Source organism: Microcaecilia unicolor, chromosome 5 (assembly GCF_901765095.1).
Source record: "Microcaecilia unicolor chromosome 5, aMicUni1.1, whole genome shotgun sequence".
NCBI lineage: Eukaryota > Metazoa > Chordata > Amphibia > Gymnophiona > Siphonopidae > Microcaecilia > Microcaecilia unicolor.
This window is the reverse complement of record NC_044035.1, coordinates 24,028,042-24,044,328: the sequence shown is the minus strand read 5'-3', so window position 1 is coordinate 24,044,328 and position 16,287 is coordinate 24,028,042. Positions and strand designations below refer to the sequence as shown.

The 16,287-nt window shown below is 44.3% G+C and overlaps 1 protein-coding gene across 3 annotated transcripts in view; it reads left to right on the top strand.

Annotated features, from left to right (window-relative positions):
- The window catches only part of PDCD4 (programmed cell death 4), a 104,533-nt gene that overhangs the window by 60,663 nt on the left and 27,583 nt on the right, over nt 1-16,287 (top strand). For all 3 annotated transcript variants that reach the window (XM_030202764.1, XM_030202765.1, XM_030202762.1), the window contains one exon: nt 12,294-12,401. In XM_030202764.1, the coding sequence (XP_030058624.1) occupies nt 12,294-12,401 (108 nt within the window). The remainder of the gene's footprint in view (nt 1-12,293; nt 12,402-16,287) is intronic.

Genomic DNA, 16,287 nt, shown 5'->3' with positions numbered 1-16,287 from the left:
TAACTCCAGCCTTCCCATTCCCCTTCCTTTTATTCCTCAGTCTTTCACTAACTCTGTCCTCTCCCCCTTCCATCCAACATGCCCTTCTCTCTCTATCCTCCCATCCAGCTTTTCCCCTCTCTCTTCACTTCCATTGTGTCTCCCTCCCTCCCCTTCCATCGAGCATCTCCCCTCTCTGTCGTCCTTCCATCTAGTCACTAGTGTGTCCCTCTCTCTCTCTCTTCATCCTTCCATCCAGTGTCTCCCCCATTGTCTGTCCCCTTTTATCCTCTTTCCATCTCCCAATTCCATCCATACACCCCCTTGCAGTCAGCACTTTCTCTGTTCCCCCTCCACCCCCCCTGAAAAACTACAGTCCAGCAAAGCTGTTGTCAGCGCCAGGCAAAACAGTAGAATTATTATAAAGAACATAATTATAAAATACGTAGATAAGACGTGGTTTAATTGGACAGAGTCAACATGGATTTAGTCAACAGAAGTCTTGACTCACCAATCTGCTACTTTCTTTTTTTTTGAAGGTATGAATAAACATTTAGATAAAGGGAAGCAGTTGATATAATGTTCCTAGATTTTCTGAAAGCTTTTGACAAAGTCCCTCATTAGAGTCTCCTGAGAAAATGAAAAAGCCATAGGATAGGAGGCAGTGTCCTGTTTGGATTGGAAACTGATTAAAATATAGAAAACAAAGAATAATGTTAAATGGCCAATTCACCCAGTGAAGGAAGGTAAATAGTGGTGTATCACAAAGATCTGTACTGGGATCTGTGTGCTTTAACACATTTATGAAAGATCTGGAAATGGGAACAAGTGAAGTGATCAAATTTGCAGATGACATAAATATTCAAAGTTGTTAAATTTCATGCAGATTCTGAGAAATTGCAGGAGAACCTTGAGAGACTAGAAGACAGGGCATCCAAATAGCAGATGAAATGTAATATGGACGTGCAAAGTGATGCACATAGGGAAGAGTAACCAAACTCTAGATTCCACATTTGGAATCACCACCCAGGAAAAAAGCTCTCCTATCTTGAAGCTTTAGTAAATCCCAGTTGTCCTTCTAGGACAACTTTGTTCTCTTCGTGACTGTTGCTTAGTTGTACCCACTGCCCTTTCATACCAGTGAGACCCTACCAGATTTAGTGCTTTTTTCTATAGCAGTTACTTCTGGAACAATTTGCCTCTCACAGTTAGTTCTGAATTATCCTTTAAATGTTTTAAACCATTGCTTAAGTCTCATCTTAAGCAAAACCTTGGCTTTTGAAGCCAGTGGGTGAGTTACTTGACAGATTAACTGATCACTGAATGGGACCGGAGGGGGAGGGGGGTGGGGGGACCTGAACTATTCATTGTTTGTGAGCGTTAAAATGTTAGCCTCGTTTAAGTGTTCATGGCTAGTGTTCTTTCCTATCATTTAATTGCTTTTTTTCGTATTTTCTTTTTCTTGTGTACTTTGTTGTGAACCATTTTGACCTTGATTAGTAAAGGCAGTATATCAAATGCTAATAAACCATGAATCATCTAGTTGTCATTGTGGACATGTTGAAATTTTCTGCTCAGTGTACTGTGGCAGCCAAAAAAGCAAACAAAATATTAGGCATTTTTAGGAAAGGAATAGAGAATAAAACAAAAAATATTATAATACCTCAGAATAGCTTGGGTATTGTGTGCTGTTGTGGTTGCACCATCTCAGAAAAGACATTTCAGAAATTAAAAAAAAAGGTACAGGGAAGGGCAACCAAAATGATTAAGGTTGTAGAACTCTCATATGAAGAAAAACTAGAGGTTGGGGCTCTTTCAGTTTGGAAAAAATGGCTAAGATAAAATTTATTTATTTAGTTGGGTTTGGCTCATGCCTTCTTCAGTTGTAGCTCAAGGCAGGTTATTTTGTGAGCTTACCAGGGACAGAGAAATACTTATTGCAACTGAATAGTTTGTGCCTGAGGTAGTGGAAGATTAAGGGGTCCTTTTACTAAGCCACGGTAAAAAGTGGCCTGTGGCAGTGTAGGCGCGTGTATTAGGTGCACACTGGGCCAGTTTTTACTGTGTCTGCAAAAAAAGATTTTTTTTAATGTGACGGGAAAAGGGATGCGGTAAAACTGAAACTGCTCTAACCATTAGACTATCCCTCTGCTCTACATGAATGTCTGTGTGGCCATTTTATATGATTTCTCCAAGGACAAGCAGGACTATAATTCACACAGATGGGTAACACAGGGTCTGCATTGCCAGTCTGCAGCTTGTAACAAGCTTAAAAATAGGTCTTTGAGCGTGAGACGTGCTCCATCTCGCATGCACAAGTGTCTTCCTGCTTTTTTCTGCGGTGAGGAGAGGACGCGTTTGTTATCCACTCCTCACAGCTGGTTCGGTTGGTCTTTTTGTACCTTTTTTTGTTGTTGTTGTTAATACCTCTTTTGGAGTTTCCTTCTCTGTATATTTTTTTTATTTATTTTTGTCTTTTTTTTTTTTTTTTAAGTTTTCTTTGTCTTACCGCACTTGTTAGACCGCATTTAGGCCTGAGCTCTGGTCGGGTTTTTCCCTTTACTTTTTTTTTTGTGTTCTTCCCTTTGTTTAGCACCATTGAGTTGTTTGATTTGTCCACAGCTGTTTTTCCTTTCATGTTATCAAAGGTTCCTAGTGGCTTTAAGCTGCACCCGGTGCAACAGGACCATCTCTGGCAAGGACACCCATTCTTGGTAGCTACAGTGCTTGGGGCCTGGTCATACCTCTGCAAACTGTATTCACTGTCTTCATATGAAGAAGAGAACACAGTTGGCCAGAGAGGCTCAGAGGAAAAGCATTTTTGGAGCCAGGTCTGAAGCCACAACATTGGTGTTTTCGGTGTCGATATCTGCATCGGGTGCATCAGTTCGTATGGCTGTGAGATCCTCGAACACTGGGATTGACCGTGCATTGAGTGAGTCTCCACCTGCCTCGACGCCAGCAGCTATACAGACCCCCTGGGACCGATTGGCGTTGGACTTGACCCCGAGGTGACGAGAGGACTCGATGTTGTCCTCTTTGGCACCGAGGAGCTTTGGTGCCAGGCATTGATCCCCCTCGACGCATGGTGCCGACAGCTTCGGGGCACTGAGGATTTCACCGGTCCCTGAGAAGCATCAGTGCTGAAAGGACAACTCTTCCTCCATTCAGGAGGTGCCAATGTGTAGTTCTCCACACAGCCAGGACCAGGCACCCACTTTGACCCTGCAGATTCAGCAGCCTACTTCTACACCAGCCCCAGCCTTTCCCAGTGTCGACCTTTGATGAGTGCCTCCAGGCCCTGCTCCTTGAGATGTTGGCGGAGTTCTTGCAGAGTGCATCAGTGTTTGGGGTGTTTGCACCAGCCATACCTCTTGCTACAGTCACGGATGGCCATCAGCTTATGGTGAGGTCTCTGATGCCACTTGCGGTCTAGGCGTTGACTGCCACCCATGTTGACACACCCTCAACGTTAGTGGAGGAAGCTTCGCTGGAGTTGAGGCCAGAGCCAACACCTTGGCTCTGTATGTCAAGGTGACGAAGAGCGCTCATGGGACTCGGAAGAGAATCTACAGCATTTCTCAGAGGAGGAGTCCTATGGCAGCCATTTGTCCCTTCCCTCTACAGGAAAAGAGGAAGTCTCTGCCTGAGAGCATTTCCTTCCCCTCTTTTGTGAAGGAGATAGCGGCTGCCATCCCAATTCCTTTGGAAGTGGAGGACGAGCCTAGGGCTAAGATATTAAAGGTCCTGGATTATGACTGTCCTAGAGAGGCTGTGATGGTCCTTCTTCATGAGATCTTATGAGATTCAAGTGAAGCACTGGGAGTCCCCTCTGTCAGTCCCTCTTCTCCACAAGAAGGTTGACACCATGTACCGGATTCAGTCGTCCCCTGGGTTTGATAGGTCCCAGTTGCCTCATCATTTCTTACTGGTGGAATTTGTGCTCAAAAGGGCCAGGAGTTCTAAGGACTATACTTTGGTATCCCTTGGCAGAGAAGCTAGAACCCTGGATTCTTATGGGTGGAAAATGTATCGGGCATCCATGCTTGTCTCTCGTATACAATCATACCAGCTCTACATGAGCCTGTACTTGTGGTCCTTGGTGCACAGTATGTCTGATTTAGCAGACTGTCTCCCACCAAAGCAGGCTGAATCTGTTCACCAAGCTGGCCAAGTAGCAGAAGGCGTGTCGTAAGTTCTTGGCCAGAGGCACCTACAACACTTTTGATGTGGTCTCTAGGATCTCTGCCCAGAGTATGGTGATGCACAGACTCTCATGGCTGCGTGTCTCTGACTTGGACCCACGGTCCAGCAAAGATCGACAGATGCCACATGCCGAGGGGGGGGGGGGGATAATCATTTTGGAGAGACGGTGGAGGAGGTCGCTGACCTCATCAAGAAACACACTGATAAATCGATTCTCTCTCCTGCCAGGCACCTTCTGCATCTGCTTTCTCCTCTAGGAGGTTTTTTGGCAAGTCGAGGAATACTTATTACTCTCAGAGGTGTAGGTACACCCCTTCTTCTTGCCAGCCTCAGCAGGCTCAGCCCCAGTGTGCTTGTGCTTGTCAACAGCATGCACCTAAGGCCCAGGCACCTCCCCAGTCAAAGCAGGGGGTGAGCTTTTGACTGGCTCCAGCAGAGTTTAGCCACTGTAAAAGTGACCATTCTGGATGACTTGCCAGACAGGGGGAGGCTGAAGTTTTACTAAGAAAGGTGGCCCTTTGTAACCTCCGATCAGTGGGTTCTTCAAATAGTCCATCTTGATTACATTCTGCTTCAGAGACCACTAGATTGTCCACCGAGAGCACATCAGCTCTCAGCACAAGCAGGTACTTGCAGAGGAACTCTCCGCCCTTCTCAAGGCTCATGTGGTCGAACCCGTTCCACCAGGGGAAGAAGGGAAGGGATTCTATTCTAGGTACTTCTTGGTGCAAAAGAAAACTGGGGGGGGGGGGGGGGGGAGATGCATACCATCCTAGACCTAAGAGGTCTGAACAAATTCCTGGTCAAAGAAAAGTTCAAGATGGTTTCCCTGGGCATGCTTCAGGAAAATGATTGGCTATTCTCTCTGGACTTGGAAGGATGCTTATAATCATATCTACTACTACTACTTATCATTTCTATAGCGCTACTAAATGTACGCAGTGGGACATAAAGAGACAGACCCTGCTTGACATTGCTTACAATCTGATTAGGACAGACAAACAGGACAAAAAAGAGATAAGGGTTAGGAGTTAAAAGCAGCATATCCCGATACTTCCAGCTCACAGGCAGTATCTTTGATTTCAGCTTGGGAACATGTCACTTCCAGTACCGCATGTTGCCTTTTGGCCTCGTGTCAGCTCCTAGGGTTTTCATCAAGTGTCTTGCAGTAGTCGCAGTGTCGCTACGCACACTGAGAGTCCATGTGTACCCCAATCTCGATGACTGGCTGGTGAAGAGCACATCACGGGACGGGGCTCAGGAGTCCATGCGGCGGATCATTCATGTGTTAGGTCTACTAGGGTTTGTTTTAAACTACCCTAAGTCCCATCTGTTGCCTGTCCAATGATTGTAGTTCATTAGAGCCCTGCTGGACACTCGTCCGGCTCAGGCTTTTCTTTCTGTGGTGCAGGCAGATGCTTTTGTTGTCCTCGCATCCAAGTGTGGAGTGGAGGAGTGGCCTAATGGTTAGGGTGGTGGACTTTGGTCCTGAGGAACTGAGTTCGATTCCCACTTCAGGCACAGGCAGCTCCTTGTGACTCTGGGCAAGTCACTTAACCCTCCATTGCCCCATGTAAGCCGCATTGAGCCTACCATGAGTGGGAAAGCGCGGGGTACAAATGTAACAAAAAAAAAAGTAGCTTGGCAAGTCACAGCTCGGCAGATGCTGAGGTTGTTGGACCATATGGCCTCTACTGTTCATGTGACACCCATGGCACGTCTTCACATGAGGGCTGCCCAATGGACCCTAGCTTCCCAGTGCTGTTAGGCCACGGGGAAATTAGAGGATGTCATAAGAACATAAGAATAGCCATACTGGGTCAGACCAATGGTCCATATAGCCCAGTATCCTGTTTCCAAACAGTGGCCAAGCCAGGTCAGAAGAACCTGGCAGAAACCCCATTAGTGGCAATATTCCATGCTACCAATCCCAGGGCAAGCAGTTTCTTTCCTTTGTCTAGCTCAATAGCAAATTATAGACTTTTCCTCCAGGAACTTGTCCAAACCTTTTTTTAAACCCAGATATGCTAACCTCTGTTACCACATCCTCTGGCAAAGAGTCCCAAAGCTTAACTATCCATTGAGTGAAAAATTTGTTTTAAAAGTATTTCCATATAACTTCCTAATCTGAGTTCCACCAGAGCTGATTCAGTCCCTACTCTGGTATTCCCATTCTAAATTCCACAGCCCACGAAAGTGCTGATGACGGATGCATCCCGCCTAGGATGGGGAGCTCGTTTAGATGGGCTTCACACTGAAAGTGCTTGGCCAGCCCAGGAGACAGATCTCCAAATAAACCTTCTGGGTGATCTTTAATGCTGTAAAGACTTTCAGGGCTCGGCTAAACAACCAAATTGCATTCATTCAAACAGACAGTCATTTTGCCATGAATTATACGAACAAGCAGGGGGCACCGGATCATGCCCTTTGTGTCAGGAGGCCATCCGGATGTGGCACTGGCGCACCAGCAGATGGAATAGCAAGTCAAATGCAAAGCACTGTTAAGGAAGGCAAAAGAGGGACTTTGAAAAAAAATTGCATTGCATGTTAAAACACATAGTAAAAACTTTTTAGGTATATTAAAGGCAAGAAGCTGACAGTTGGACCACTAGATGATCTAGGAGTAACCCTTGAAGTCACCCTTGACCGAAACCTCACACTCGATAACCACGTGAAGAATACAACTAAGAAAATGTTCCACTCCATGTGGAAACTTAAAAGAGTAAAACCTTTCTTCCCGAGATCTATTTTTCGCAACCTGATACAATCAATGGTACTAAGCCACCTGGACTATTGTAACACACTTTATGCCGGCTGTACAGAACAGAACATCAAGAAACTTCAAACAGGCCAAACTACCGCAGCCAGACTCATATTTGGAATGACAAAATATGATAGTGCAAAACCCTTAAGAAAGAAACTACACTGGCTTCCACTTAAAGAAAGGACCACATTCAAGATCTGCACGATTGTTCATAAAATCATCTACGGAGATGCTCCAACCTACATGTCTGACCTCGTTGACTTACCTCCCAGAAATGCTAGAAGAACTTCCCGCACACCTCTCAACCTACACTTCCCGGGATGCAAAGGATTAAAATACAGACTAACACACGCTACCAGCTTTTCTTACTTAAGCACGAAGATGTAGAATGCACTACCTATAAATTTGAAAACAACGAAATCTCCAACTTTCGCAAATCTCTGAAAACCTATCTCTTCAACAAAGCCTATCACGAGAACCCATAGCGTAACTATAACACTTCACCATACTCTGAACAACGCCTTTCTATAACTAACTGTCTGTTTAGGTCTTCTATGTTAACCTCGATCTCATTGTAATACCAAATGTATCTTTTACCCTGGAATGGCGATGCCATCACAGGTCTTTGTAAGCCACATTGAGTCTGGAAATAGGTGGGAAAATGTGGGATACAAGTGCAATAAATAAATAAAAGGGGCACTCAGGGAAGACAAAGCCATAGCAGAAAGATTAAATGAATTCTATGCTTCGGTCTTCACCAAGGAAGATTTGGGAGAGATACCAGTGCCAGAATGGCATTCAAAGCTGACGAGTCAGAGAAACTGAATGAAATCTCTATAAACCTGGAAGATGTAATGGCACAATTTGACAAATTAGCGAATTGCCTGGACTGGATGGTATTCATCCCAGAATACTGATAGAATTGAAAAATGAACTTGCAGAACTATTGTTAGTATGTAATTTATCTTTAAAATCAAACATGGTACCGGAAGATTGGAGGGTGGCCAATGTAACGTCGATTTTTTTTTTTAAAGGTTCCAGAGGTGATCCGGTGAGCCTGACGTCGGTGCCTGGCAAAATGGTACAAACTATTGAAAAGAGCAAAATTACAGAGCATATTCAAAAACATGGATTAATGAGACAAAGCCAACAAGAATTTAGTGAAGGGAATTCTTGCCTCACCAATCTACTACATTTCTTTGAAGGGGTGAATAAACACATGGATAAAGGTGAGCCAGTCGATATTTTGTATCTGGATTTTCAAAAGGCATTTGGCAAAGTATCCCATGAAATACTCCAGAGGAAATTGGAGAGTCATGGAATAGGAGATAGTGTTCTATTGTTTTGTTAAATCGCAAGAGGATTGTGAAAAATCACAAGAGGACCTTACGAGACTGGGAGACTGGGCATCCAAATGACAGATGACATTTAATGTGAGCAAGTGCAATGCAAAGTGATGCATATGGGAAATAGAAACCTGAACTATAGTTACGTGATGCAAGGTTCCACATTAGGCCTCACCGACCAGGAAAAAGGATCTAGGTGCCATCGTTGATGATAACATTGAAACCCTCTGCTCAGTGTGTGGCGGTGGCTAAGAAAGCAAATAGAATGTTAGGTATTATTAGGAAAGAGGTATTATTAGGAAAGGAATGGAAAACAAAAATGAAGATGTCATAATGCCTTTGTATTGCTCTATGGTGCAACCACACCTTGAATACTGTGTGCAATTCTGGTTACTGTATCTCAAAAAAGATATAGTGGAATTAGAAAAGGAACAGAGAAGGGCAACGGAAATGATAAAGGGGATGGGACAACTTCCCTATTAGGAAAGGCTAAAACGGCTGGGGCTCTTCAGCTTGGAGAAAAGACATCCGAGGGGAAATATGATAGAGGTCTATAAAATAATGAGTGGAGTGGAACGGGTAGACATGAGTCGCATGTTTACTCTTTCCAAAAATAATAGGACTAGGGGGCACTCAAGCTACAAAGTAGTAAATATAAAACAAATCGGAGAAAATACTTCTTCACGCAACATGTAATTAAACTCTGGAATTCATTGCCAGAGAATGTAGTAAAAGCAGTTATCGGGGTTTAAAAAAGATTTGGATAGCTTCCTAAAAGAAAAGTCCATAAGCCATTATAAGATGGACTTTGAGAAAATCCACTGCCTATTTCTAGGATAAGCAGCACAAAATGTATTGTACTCTTTTGGGATCTTGCCAGGTACTTGTAACCTGGATTGGCCACTGTTGGAAACAGGATGCTGGACTTAATGGACCTTCAGTCTGACCCAGTATGACAACACTTATGTTCTCATGTTATTTTCTTTTAATACTCCTCAAGGCCGCTTACCTGATGTGAAAATTCAACAGCCTGGCTGACAGACTGAGCAGGGTCAGGCAACCGCATGAGTGGTCCCTCAGCTTGGGTGTTGTCCGCAAGATCTTCCGAGCTTGGGGCGCTCCCTCAGTGGATCTTTTTGCCACTCAATCCAGTCACAGAATCCCTCAGTTCTGTTACAGGCTTCAGGCTCATGACAGACTAGCGTTGGATGCTTCCGCCTTCACTGGTGGACAAGACTTCTCTATGCATATCCTCCCATTCCTCTTATGGGGAAGACTTTGCTGAAGCTCAATAAGACCACAGGACCATGATCTTGATTGTTCCCTTCTGGCCCTGGCAGATCTGGTTCCCTCTTCTTCTGCAGTTATCCTCCAAAGAACCGTGGAGATTGGAGTGTTTTCCAACCCTCATCACACAGAACGAGGGATCTCTTCTGCATCCCAACCTCCGGTCTCTGGCCCTCACAGCCTGGATATTCAGAGCTTAGAATTTGCTTTCTTGCATCTTCCTGAGGGTGTCTCCAGGGTCTTGCTGGCTTCCAGAAAAGATTCCACTAAGAGGTGTTACTCTTTCAAATGAAGGAGGTTTGCAATCTGGTGTGAGGGCAAGGCCCTAGAACCTGTTTCCTGCCCTACACATACCTTCTGATCTCAAGACCATCTCCGTAAGGGTTCACTTCGATGCAATTAGTGTTTATCAACATGTAAAAGGTAAATCCATCTCTGGATAGGTTCTAGTTGTTCACTTCATGAGAGGTTTGCTGTTGACAAAGCCCCCTGTCAAACCTCCACCTGTGTCATGGGACTCTCAACATTGTTCTCAACCAGCTGATGAAAGCTCCTTTTGAGCCACTGAATTACATAAGTACATAAGTATTGCCACACTGGGACAGATCAAAGGTCCATCAAGCCCAGTATCCTGTTTTCAACAGTGGCCAATCCAGGTCACAAATACCTGGCAAGATCCCAGAAAAGCTCAATATATTTTATGATGCTTATCCCAGAAATAAGCAGTGGATTTTCCCAAGTCAATTTAATAATGGTCTATAGTCTTTTCCTTTAGGAAGCAGTCAAGACCTTTTTAAACCTGCTAAGCTAACCACTTTTACCACAAACTCTGAGAATGAGTTCCAGAGTTTAATTACACGTTCAGTGAAGAAAACCTTTCTCCAATTCATTTTAAATTTACTACATTGTAGCTTCATCGCATGCCCCCTAGTCCTAGTATTTTTGGAAAGAGTAAACAAACGATTCACATCTACCCGTTCCACTGCACTCATTATTTTATACACCTCTATCATATCTCCCCTCACCCATCTCTTCTCCAAGCTGAAGAGCCCTAGGCACTTAGCCTTTCCTCATAGGGAAATCGTCCCATCCCCTTTATCATTTTCATCGCACTTCTCTGTACCTGTCATCTGAAGTACTTGAACTGGAAGGTCATATTTTTGGTGGCTGTTACTTCAGCTCGCAGGGTCAGTGAGCTTCATGCCTTAGTGGCGGATGCACCTTATACAAAGTTTCATCATAATGGAATAGTCTTCCGCAGGCACCCTGAGTTCCTACTTAAGGTTATGTCGGCGTTCCATCTGAACCAGTCGACTGTCTTTCTAACATTCTTCCCTCAACCTTATGTCCATCCTGGTAAAAGCGCACTGCATACCGCAGTCATTGGCCTTTTACTTAGAGCAGACTAGGCCCTACAGACAGTCCACTCATCTTTTTGTTTCTTTTGATCCCAATAGGAAGGGGGTTGTCATCGGGAAATGCAGCATTTCCAATTGGCTGGCAGATTGCATTTCTTTCACTTATGCCCATGCTGGGCTGACCCTTGAGGGTCATGTCAGAGCCTTGGTTGCGTTGGTAGCTCACTTGAGGTTAGCCTTCGTTGACGAAATTTGCAAGGCTGCAATGTGGTCTTCAGGCCACACATTCACATCTCATTACTGTCTTGAGTAGGATACCCGATGCAACAGTTGATTTGGACAGACAGTGCTGCAGAATTTGTTTGAGGTTTAGAGTCCAACTCCACCCTCCTAGGTCCATTTTGTTCTGTTCCAGGCTGCACTCACACCCAGTTGTATATAGTTTCAGGTTAATTACTGTTTTGCCCTCGCTGTTACGAGGTCCAGTTGACCAATGTGGTTTTTGGTGAGCCTGATAGCTAAGGATTCCCATCTGTTAGAATTATAGGCCTGATTGTCCTCTGAGAAAGCAAAGGTCCTTGCCTGTAGCAGGTATTCTCTAAGGACAGTAGGCCTTATATTCTCACATACCCTTCCACCTCCCCTTGGAGTTGTCGCCTTATTTTATGCTTTATATTGTACTGCTGCTGTCGCAGTGGGTGGGAAGGCAGGTGCAATGGAGTGCATCTCTCACTCAAAAATCTATTTTTCAGCTTGTTATAAACTCCGGACTAGCAATAAACTCCAGACTAGCAACGCAAAAACCCTATGTTACCCACCTGTAAGAATATAAGGCCTGCTGTCCTCTGAGAATATCTGCTACAGGTAAGTGCATTTGCTATTCTTATGCTGCCATACAGACATGTCCATTGTTTTTTCCCTGCTTATAATTTGGATATTTCAGTTTGTAAAATGTTCATGCTGGATGTTTCCTGCATGGATGTCCATCTCACATGTATTTTAGAACAGGCTGTATCTGTTCTGAACTGCATGTGAGATGGATATCCATTTGTCCATATTCTGAATTGGGAGTCCTTTCTAAAATGCCTCTTCACAGCAAGTATATTATTGTGTTGATGTAAACCATTGTGAACAAGCAGTGATGCTGGTATTTCAGTATATAAGTTTTGAAATAAAGATAACTCAATAACCCAGCTTAGATGCCATTCTAAAAAAAATACACCATTTTGCTTCAGAAGAGATGGCTGAGCATGTGTATAATGTAGCGGGAAGTGCCCAAACTAAACTTGTACACAAACACCTCGAGTTCCTTAGTTGATAGATTCCATTGACCTTGTTTCATCTTCCAAACAGATTGACATGCTGCTGAAGGAGTACCTTCTCTCTGGCGATGTAACAGAAGCTGAACGTTGCCTTCAGGAACTAGAAGTGCCTCATTTTCATCATGAACTTGTATATGAAGTAAGGTGAACGGTAGAAATAAGCTTAGTTTTACGCTTTTGAAGCAAAAGGAACAGACAGATGGAACTGAAGTTTGAAGCTGATACAATTTAATTCACTGGTTTTCAAATTTTTTGAGACCCAGTGGAAGAAAAGATATCCCTGTAATAGGCAATAATATCTTCTAACTGTGTTATCAAACATATAAATGGCAAGAGGCGTACTCACTCGCAAATGCGCAGTAGAGACCCTCTCTGTCCCGCCCCCGCGTCAATACGTGATGACGGGGGGGGGTGCGTGACAGAGAGGGAACCTGCGCACCTGCGTGAGTTAGGGAACCGCCGTCGCCACCGCTCCCTCCCCAGGGTTGCCGCTACCGCTCCCCCCACCCACCCAGAGTCACCGCTGCCACCACCCACCCTCCACCCGGCCCGGGTACCTGGCTTCACTATTCAAACCGCTGGAACGCAGCACACAGCTCATCTGAGCTGCCGTTGGCCTTCCTTACCTGCCTGTGTCCCGCCCTCGCCGACGTTACGTCACACGAGGGCGGAACACACGCAGAGAAGAAGGAAGGCCAACGGCGGTTCAGATGAGCTGTGTGCTGCATTCCGGCAGTTTGAATAGTGAAGCCAGGTGCCCGGCCCGGGTGGAGGGGTGGCGGAGGGGACTCCGGCGGGGGGAGGGGCGGCGGTGACCTATCCGGGGGGGGGGGGGGGCTTTCAAACCCCCCCCCCTTCCTTTACTAGCCCGTTTTTACAGGCTCAACGGCTAGTAAAATATAAACAATTGCTTGGGATAAGCACTTCACATATCAATTAGTAATTGAAATTAAACATTGATGCTACTTGTAGACTATTTTAAAACACAGTATACAGTAAAACTAAAATGTAGTTGTCAAAGACTTGTACATGAAAAAAAATTACACATTACTATGTAAATCGCCATGCTGTGTAAATAACAGTTCTAGAAGGAGTGCTTATACATGTATGCAGGTGGCACAAGCAGATTTGAAGTGGGTGTGTTAGCATGGTTTGGGTGGACCATGTGGAGGTAATTTTTCACAGTTTTCTGTGTGTAAAACTTGTTCTACGTGTAGAAAATGCCTTCTATAAACTGTAATGATTATATATGCATATAAGTACATGCACCAACAAGATGGTGCATACTTTTGTGTGCTACTTGAAGGCATTCCCTGGGGCATGACTTGGGCAGAGCATGCATGTGTATTTAATAAAATAACACATTTACACAAACCTTGGTACAAGTATAAATGTATGCATTGGCATTTGTGCAATACTGGGACATGATCTGGGACGTTATGTTATAAAGGCACATATGAGTCTATGTTGTTTTTATAAAATATCCACCCAACCATCCAAAGAAGAGAACCAATGACAGAGTTAGAGGTATATATTTGTATTTTATTTTATTTCATTTATTTTATTTATTGGGATTTATTACCCGCTTTTATGAAGAGATTTACTCAAGGCGGTGTATAGCAGGTACAGTTTAACATAAAACTACAATTTTGTTAACAGCACAACAATAGTAAAAATAACCAAATATAAACATAAATACAATAAATGAGGTAAACTTGAGAACAGCAAATTAAAAGCTAAAAATAGGATTATCCTATATAATAAAACGCACCTCCAACATTCTGAAGCTGACTGCATGGTTGAGGCATTCCTGCTCTCTGTATCCATCTCCTGAATTGACATCACGTACTTCTGGGTTCGTCACAAGCAGAAGTGACCATCCACACGAGGTTTCTCGGCTTCAGAATGTTGGAGGTGCATTCTATTAAATAGGATTGGTCAGTTCCTTGAAGCATAGCCAGAGCTCAGCGTCCTGCACAGTAACGCTCAGACACCAGAAAGAGAGGGGGGGGCCTGACACGAGAGGGAGGGAGGGGGGCATCTCTCTCTCTCACACTCTCTCTCTCTCTCTCTCTCTCTCTCTCTCTCTCTCTCTCTCACAGTCAATGTCTTTCTCACTCTCTCACACACTCTATGTCTCACACTGTATCACATTCACTCTCTGTGTCACACAGTCGCTAACACACTCTCTTGGTCTCATACACTCAGTCTCACAGAGAGTTTGTGTCTCACACACACACTCTCTCTCTCTCACACACACTGTATCTGTGAAACACACTCTCTCACACTGTCTCACATACGCACTTGCACACACACTCATTCTCTCTCACAGACACACTCGCACCCAGACTCACTCTCTCTCTCACACACTCGCACATTCACTCTCTCTCACACATACACTCTCTCCAACATACACACTCCGAGGAAAACCTTGCTAGCGCCCGTTTCATTTTGTCAGAAACGGGCCTTTTTTACTAGTCATGAAATAATATCGAAAATATACTCATTTAACAGCAGTGAAATTCAAATAACGTAGATATAATACAATGCCAGCATAATACTAGTGAAATATCTGATAAGCATGCATTAGAAATAAAATAGATATGATGCTAATGATTTTCTACAATACAGTTACCATGTAGCCAAGGGGCCAAGTGCGGATGTATAGATGGGGACAAGATGGGTGGTACAGTTGGAATAAATAGATGGGTGTCTAAACTCAAGGCAAGTTCTTTGTACAGTTCAACAAGATATAAGAAACTGGTCTAAGTTGCAGTGTGTGTACCTAGCTGGTCTAGGTACAAAATGAGTGTATTGTCGGTCATCATATGTATTAAAGGCTTGGGAGAAGAGCCAGGCCTTCACCTGCTTCCTAAAGTAGAGGTATTCTCGAGTTAGACATCACCCCTCTGGGAGTAAATTCCATTCTCCGAGACAAGCAGGCTGCTTGTTCTCACATGTGGGTCGACGTCCGCGACGGCATTTTGCAAGCAAAATATTAAAAAAGTTTTGCCAGAGTCTTCTAGCGTGCACCGCGCATGCTCGGACCGATTTCCCGCCCGTCCCGTGAACGCGTTCTCTCAGTTTTCTGTTTTCCGCGTTGAGGTGCGGTAGGTTTTTTTTCTCCGCTCCTCTCAGGCCCAGGAAAAGAGTCGTTGCAAATTTTTCGCTATTTTGTTCCCTCATTTCTTTATTATTGTCAATTTTCAAAAAAAAAAAAGAAATCCTGTAGTGTCTTTAGATTTCTTCACTTTTTTTGTTTTTTAAACTCTTGTTTATTAACATCCAGAACATTTATTACATTATCATTCCAAAATATTGATTACAATAATGGTTGTTCTTTGGATTTTCTTATATTTCTACTACAGAACCCCTTACCCCCCTTTACTACCCCTCGCCATCTTCCTACCTCCTCCCCCCCCAACCCACAGCTACCCCTATCAGACTATCCATTCAAGAGTTTACTTCTGGCAACGGGGGTGAGAGAGTCCCAGAACGGAGACCAGGTTTTGCAGAACCTGTCACCTCTCTTAGAGGCTAAGTCCACAGTTCCTTTCCTCTCCACTGCACAACAATTAATCATGGCCAACCTCCAATGGGCCACACTTGGGGACTCTTGGTCCAGCCACAATTTCAGAATCATCCGCTTTGCCATCAAGGTGGTTCTTTTCAAAAATCCCTTGTATCCTTCAGGCATCGGCCTTTGCGTGTGAAAGATATCAAATAGTTGTTCCGGGGCTGGGCGCCAGCGGCAGGATCAAAGTTGTGAGACATGAGTGCCAAGTGATCCCCAAAAGGCATAAACTCTTGGACAGTGCCAGTACATGTGGCCGAGGTTAGCATTAGTGGCCCCGCACTTTGGGCAAGAGTCCATCTCTCAGAGGGTGGCCCGAAATGCTCTGTGAGGAGATATATGCAATCTTAGTAGAAATTTGTATTGGATCTCGCCCCAAGCTACATTATCTGTCAAGGTGTGCCTAGACCTGAGCCACATCGCAAGTTGTTCTGATTGGAGGCCGATGTGC